Here is a 7294-nt window from a genome sequence, read left to right as displayed (position 1 = left end):
GAAGGAGAAAAGTGATTTTATCTCGCAATAAGCAATATGTACCCGACGCGATTGGTAGTAACTACCACTCGGATCGGGTATTCCATCGAAATCGTCAATCCAAAAAACCAACAAAAAATGTTTTCCAACTTTGGATTTTTGTTACGTATCATCTGGACGCCACCTCAAGCGCAAAATCCTCCCCGAAGAGGCCCCTCAAACTGCAAGAAATCGCATCTGTCAACCCCACGTCTGACGCAAACTGTCAAAGTTTGCGTTCGCGCTTGCACACTAGCGCCGCGCGTTGACAGCCTCTGAAAACGTAACCTCGCTCGAGTTCTTTTCTCCAAGTGTTGTGCACTTATTTACACGTGTTTCGAGATGGCCCCGACCAAGGAAAAGGCCGCCGCGGCCCCGAAAGTGGCCAAACCCGGCAAAACCGGTGGTGACCAGAAGAAGAAGCGCGCGAACCGCTTCAAGAACGCGTTGTTGGCCGACGGAGTGCGTCGTTATTCGAAGGGCAAGATCGCCGCCCGGAAGGCGCTGTACTCGCTGAAGAACCTGAAGAAGGTCCGCACGGAGAAGCCGAAGGTGGCCATTACGGTGGTGAAGAAGATCGGCGGTGCGAAGAACGGTGGTGAGCGTAAGGTGCTGGTGAAGAAGAACAAGAGCTACCTGCCGACCAAGTCGCTGATCCGTAAGCGGTCCGGCAAGCGGTGCTTCCGGAACCACAAGCGCAACATCCGCAAGACGCTGAAGAAGGGCAAGGTGCTGATCCTGTTGGCCGGCCGTCATAAGGGAAAGCGCGTCGTCCTGCTGAAGGCGCTGAAGTCGGGTCTGCTGCTGGTGACCGGTCCGTTCGCGCTGAACAGCTGCCCGGTTCGTCGCGTCTCGCAGAACTACGTCATCGCGACCAAGACCCGCGTCGATCTGCGCAAGGCCAAGATCCCGAAGCACATCAACGACGGTTACTTCCGCCGGGCCTGCAAGAAGAAGAACACCCGCACCGAGAAGGACATCTTCGCCGAAAAGGAGGAGAAGTACGTGCCGTCGGAGCAGCGCAAGGCCGACCAGAAGACCGTCGACGAGGAGGTCCTGAAGGCGATCAAGGCGCACCCGGAGGCCAAGGTGATCCGCCGGTACCTCAAGTCGATGTTCTCGCTGCGAACGAACCAGTACCCGCACCGTATGCAGTTCTAGAGGGAGGAACGGGAACCGATTCCAGCATCGTTTTAAGGATTAATTATATTGTCAGTGGATAAAACCAACACGAAACATAATACATTTAAAGGCCCGGCTCCTTTAACAGTGGAATCCAGTGTGTTGCGTGTGTTTGTTTACTTTTGTCTGTTGGAAAAGAAAGTCCCTTTTGGAACGGATCGTTGTTTACCTTTTGCAAATCGTCGTCTAATCCTTTGTTGTTTTAGGTCTTGGTTGATTCATTTGAAAATGGCTTTAGTGAATGGTGAGTATTTATTTGGAGCAAACTAGTGAGATTGAAACAAGTTGATGAAAAGATATTTTCTTGCTTGCTGATTTGTTTAAAATAATTTTACTTTGCCGTAGCAAGTAGAAAAGCAGCTAATGCGACGAATTAATATATAAAATTTGTTGAAAAGTTGTGTTGTAGAAATAAATTTCAGCTTTATTCAAACCGATAGTCCGATTTTAACCGATCGAAAACAGGATAGGTTAAGCACTCGCACCTAACTCCATCCAACATGCTGATCCAATATTTAAACAACTGATTTTGTAAAACTGTTGATAGAATCCTGCATGCTCACTTCCTATTGAGCTATTTTTATGTGCTCTAATTGAACGTCAAAGTGCTGATCTGGCAACATTTGAGGCGCGATGGAGTTAGATGCTGTTTTTATATTGATTGTTTTCGATTGAGACGTTTTTGTTACTTTCGTTATGTTGATACAGAAAACATGCAGTGTTGTATACAAGAATAACCCAAATGACGAAGATATGGAGTCGATTTCTGGAAAACCTGGAATTGTCAGAGAAATTTTGATGACCCTAAAAATATTACTACAAAATTTAATTTCTTTTTGAAAATTCGCTTTTGATGGTGTATTTGTCAGGGATGCCAGCGAATGTCTTCCAGGCCAAACTTTGCAACATTTTGATAATATTTAATTTTTTATATTGCTCAGTCCGGAAGGAAAGCAAAACTCCTTATAAAAAATGCTTAAGTGCATCTCCAGCACGGGCCGCAAACATCGAAGCAAATCAAATTTGCACCCGACGTCAACCCCACCGCGGTACCTGTCGCGGTAGCAAATTTGCTCTCATCAGTTCTTCGGGATTTCACTTTGCTACCCGCTATTCTGCTGGTTTGCTACTGCGGCAAATGGAATGATGCACGGATAACTGAATCATGCACGGAAAAAAATTAAATTGTTTTTTTTTGTGTATAAAAAAAATTAAAAAAAAATGCTAAATTAAAAAAAAATAAAAAAAAATCAAATTCGAAAAAAAATAAAGAAAATTCAAAAAATGTAAAAATAATAGAAAAAATATTAAAAAAAAAAATAAAAATTGAATAAATCCAAAATTTAATTAAAAAATTTACAAAAACATTAAAAAATTAAAGAAATTTTAAAAAACTGGAAAAATTTAAAAAAGTTTACAAAAATTAAAAAAAATAAAAATAAAAAAAAAATTAAAAAATTGAAAAAATAATTAAAAAATTTTAAAAAAATTAAAAATTTAAGTACGGTATGCTGATCGGAAGGAACGCGGTCAAGAAATGTTGCGTGTTCTTTTCGTGACCCCCCCAAGAAAAGTTCTGGAGTTTTTTTTGATAAGGTCCAGTAAACCAAATTTCCAGTTTTTGCTTTTTGGGTGTTTTTAGAACCGCCTTGAGTCAGGGGTATTGAAAAACACCCAAAAAGCAAAAACTGAAAATTTGGTTTATTGGTCCTTTTCAAAAAAAAACTCCAGAGTTGACAGTTCGGTATGAGCGCGATTGACGGTGTGCGCGTTTGAGGTTCTTTAGAGGAAAAAAATAAAATTATTCAAAAATTAAATAGATTAAAAATGTTTATATAAAACTTTTCAACAACAATTATAAACAAAATTAAGAAATCAATAAATAAAAACAAATTTAGAAATTCTTAAATTCTAAAACAAGAAAAACTAAAATAAAAAAAATATGTAATTATGAAATAAGGAAATTAAAAAACTATGTAATTATGAAATAAGGAAATTAGGAAACCAGGGAATTAGGAAATCCGGAAATTATGATATTAGCAAATTAGTAAAATAAAGACAATGAGAAAATTATGAAATTATGAAACAAGGAAATTAAGAAATCAGGAAATTAATATGTAAGGAAATTAGGATGTTAGGAAGTTAGGAAATAGGGAAATTTTCAAAATAAGGAAACTAGGAGATTAGGAAGTTAGGAAATTAAATTAGGATATTAGGAAGTTAGGAAATTGGGAAATTAGGATATCAGGAAACTAGGAAATAAGGAAGTTAAGAAGTTAGGAAATTAGGGAATCAGGTTTTTAAGAAGTTAGGAAGCTTAGAAATTTTGAAATTGATATGTTAGGAAATTAGGAAGTTAGGAAATTATGAAATAAGGAAAATAGGAAATTCAGAAATTAGAAAATCGTGAAATAAGGAAAATAATATGTTAGGAAATTAGGATGATAGGGAGTTATGAAATTAGGAAGTTAGGAAGTAAGGAAGTTAGGAAATTAAGAAGTTAGGAAATTATGAAATCAGGAAATTAGGAAACTAGGAAATTAGGAGTTTAGGAAGTTAGAAAGTTAAGAAATCAGGAAATTTGGAAGTATGGAAATCAAGATGGAAGTTAGGAAATTAGGAAATAAGGAAAAAAGGATATTCGGGAACTAGGAAATTAGGAAGTTAGGAAATTTAGAAATTATAAAATGAGGTTGGTCTACTTTTTTTCTAGAATTCTTAAATTCTTAAATTCTTAAAATCTTAAATTCTTAAATTCTTCAATTCTTAAATTCTTAATTTTTCAAATTTTTAATTTCTTAAATTCTTAATTTTTTTAAATTTCTTTATTCTTAAATTTTCATTCTAGATTTTTTAATTTAGGAAGACATAGAGTTTTTGATTGTTATAATTTCGAGGTTTTCGTAAATTTGTATTAACGATTTTCTATATTTCCGATTTTTAAAACTTTTGGAATTTCGACTTGTACATTTGTACAATTTAAACGCATCTTTGAATTTAAAAAAAAATCAATTTTTTGACTTTTAGAATTTTTGTATTTTTGAATTTAAATTTTTTTGAATGTTTGGATTTTTATAATTTTTGAATTTTTAAATTTCTAAATTTCTGAATTTTTAAATTTTTGAATTTTTAAATTTTTGAATTTTCAAATTTTTGAATTTTTGAATTTTCAAATTTTTGAATTTTTAAATTTTTTAGTTTTTGAATTTTAAAATGTTTGATTTTTGAATTTATAATTTTTTTTAATTTTTAAGTTTTTGAATTTTTGCATTTTTGAATTTCGGAATTTTTGAATTTTGAAATTTTTGAATTTTTGAATCTTTGAACTTTTGAATCATAGGTACACAAGAGCAGACATACAAAAATCTCCAAAACACGCATTCAAAACTTTGCTCCCGGCTTGCCGGTACTTGTCGGGTATCAGAAAATGAGTACCCGACAGGTACCGACACATATTTTTCTTCTACAGATGAACTTGAGATCAAATTTGATACCTGCTTTGCTACGCGCGGTGGGAGACTCGGAGACAAACTCGAGAGCAAATTTGGTGGGAATCAAATCGGGTAGCAAATGGTTTAACTTTCGACATTTTCGAAAAAATCTTTGAAATTTTCAATAGGATTAAATAGTTAATAAACTTTTAGCATTTCTAGGCATGAATCAACACATAATTATTGATTTGAAGGTAAACGAGAGCGAAAAATGATGGTTAAAACCCATATTTGCCTCCCGCGGTGGGCTTGTTTCGGTGGCAAATTTGCTACCCCGGGGGATGACGGAGTTTTTCAAGGTGGCAAGTTTGATCTCGGTATTCATGAGCCGGGTGCAAATTTGATTTGCACCCCAGCGTTGGAGATGCCCTAAGGAAAGGGTCACGAATGAAAGGAACAGCAACAAAAAGTTGCATTTGGCATTTCTTTGCGCGTTGCTTGTTTGCAATATGTTTGGATTTAAAAATCAAATAATTTGGATTTGCTTATTTGAATGCAACTGAAAATTACACGAATGTTTCATGTATTAACATTGAAAATCGGACCATTAGATGCTGAGATATCGTCATTAGAAAATGGTGGGTTATTTTGGTGAGACTTAGGAAACTCCAATTTTCGTGTTTCTTTTTCTTAAAGCGGCTCTATCTCAGTAACCCGAGGTCCAATCTTCAATGTCTCTTAGACAATTGTATAGCAAATTTTCTCAACTTTTCAAAAAAATATTTTTAGAAATGGTCACTCATGGTCACTATTTTTAAAAATTGAAAAATTGCAAATATTTCGCTAAAATCAAACTTTCGGTGGCTATATCTTGAAAACGGAGCCCTTTATCAAAAAATCTGTAAACTACTTTTCGATTGCAAATTCAATTTTGCATTAAAAAATAATGTCAAACTTGTTTTTGCATAAAACTTCAATTTTTTCCAAAAATCATTAATTTTTCAAAAAATCATAACTCGGCGGCAGATTTTTTGACCATGTTTCTCTATGGCTCAAAAGTTGCGGATTTTTGTCCCCTAAAACATATCAAAAAATCTCTAAAATCAAAAAATACGTATTTTGGGAAATTGAGTTTTAGTGAAAAAAAAGTTGATAAAAAAAATCTGCAATTTTTTTTCCGTGTACCTATTTTTTCTCAAAAGTCCTCAACAATACCTACAACTTTGCCGAAGACACCAAATTGATCAGAAAATTCACCCAAAAGTTAAAGCTGTTTGAATATTTACATACCATTTTTGTATGGACAGCAGCCAAAATTGTATGGAGACTTGTATGGATGAACCAATGACACAAAATAGCATATTTGGTCATAGGGAAGGCCCCCACAAAGTTTGAGCCAAATCAAAAAATACAAATAAAATCCATTTCCGGTTTTGGTAGAGAATTGCTCACTATGTAAAGAATCAATAGTAAAAGAAAGATAGTAATTTATGAAGTAGATAAAGAAATTAACAATAGTTAATAAATAGAGGTAACAAACAAGCTTAGATTGTATTGAGGGCAATTTACAGGGAAGATGAGAAATTATTCAAATAGATAGAAAAAAAATAATATAAAAAATTAAATAAAAAAATAAATAAATATATTAATATAATAAATAACATAAAAAATTTCGACGGTTTTGTTCGAACGCGAATCAGTTCAATACGGAGCGTCGTATCGAGGTGCTTTTTGTTGCGTTGAGTTCGTTTAAGTCCAAGGAAGGTTCTTACGCCAAAAAGTGGCAACTTTGGCCACTCTGGAACCGATTCCGGAAAATTTGCAGATTGTATGGGAAAATGGTATGGTGGGTCTCGTGGCGCAGGGGTAGCGGCTTCGGCTGCCGATCCCGATGATGCTATGAGACGCGGGTTCGATTCCCGCCTTATCCACTGAGCTTCTATCGGATGGTGAAGTAAAACGTCGGTCCCGGTTTCTCCTGTCTCGTCAGAGGCGCTGGAGCAGAAATCCCACGTTAGAGGAAGGCCATGCCCCGGGGGGCGTAGTGCCAATAGTTTCGTTTTTTTTTTATGGGAAAAGCTGCGTAAAATCGAAATTTGATCACAGGAGGCTGAATTAGCTAACAAGCAAGAAACGTCAGGAAACCAAAAAAGGGCAGGACGAAGTTTGCCGGGAAGAGCATGTAGATAAATAAAGAAAAGGCACATGATAAACAAAATTGACATCGCTGCCAAATTAAGGGAAAGCAGACAGTTTGTTACAGCAGCATCAATTGGTAAAATAGAGTGGAAAAGCGTTGAGAAATAAGAGAATCAAATGAGTAAAATCGAAATCAAATGGAGTTAACAGAAGCCGCGTTACAAAATCAGTGAAACAAAATAAACAGAAGATAGCTGTTAGCTGAAATGGAAAGTAGAGAAACCCCGTTGTGCGATGTTTCAGGTACATCCACAGCAGTTGACTCAACATACTGCGAATCAAAACAATACCGTCTACAATCACAAATTACTTCCCTTTCCCACATTATCGCGCCCCTTTCTTTTAGCCGTATCGACTTTGACCCGCGGTGGTCAAAGGTTTACGATCCGTTTCCACAGGCCACCAGCTAGGTCATCATGAAAACCAAGCCAACGTGGAGGTAAGAAAATAGGACACTTGCAAGG

General features: G+C 35.9%; 1 protein-coding gene across 1 annotated transcript; it reads left to right on the top strand.

The window, feature by feature from the left end:
* The first annotated feature begins 305 nt into the window (after window positions 1-305).
* On the top strand, window positions 306-1298 carry LOC6047437 (60S ribosomal protein L6). Its single transcript, XM_001864457.2, has one exon. The coding sequence runs from the start codon at window positions 361-363 to the stop codon at window positions 1177-1179; it is 819 nt and encodes a 272-aa protein (XP_001864492.1). The 5' UTR covers window positions 306-360; the 3' UTR covers window positions 1180-1298.
* Window positions 1299-7294: the final 5996 nt, after the last annotated feature.

This window comes from Culex quinquefasciatus, chromosome 3 (genome assembly GCF_015732765.1).
Source record: "Culex quinquefasciatus strain JHB chromosome 3, VPISU_Cqui_1.0_pri_paternal, whole genome shotgun sequence".
Lineage (NCBI taxonomy): Eukaryota > Metazoa > Arthropoda > Insecta > Diptera > Culicidae > Culex > Culex quinquefasciatus.
This window is presented reverse-complemented; position numbering and strand designations above follow the sequence as displayed.

Coding starts and splice junctions, on each gene's coding strand:
- LOC6047437 (XM_001864457.2), top strand. CDS start 361: ATGGCCCCGACCAAGGAAAAGGCCGCCGCGGCCCCGAAAGTGGCCAAA.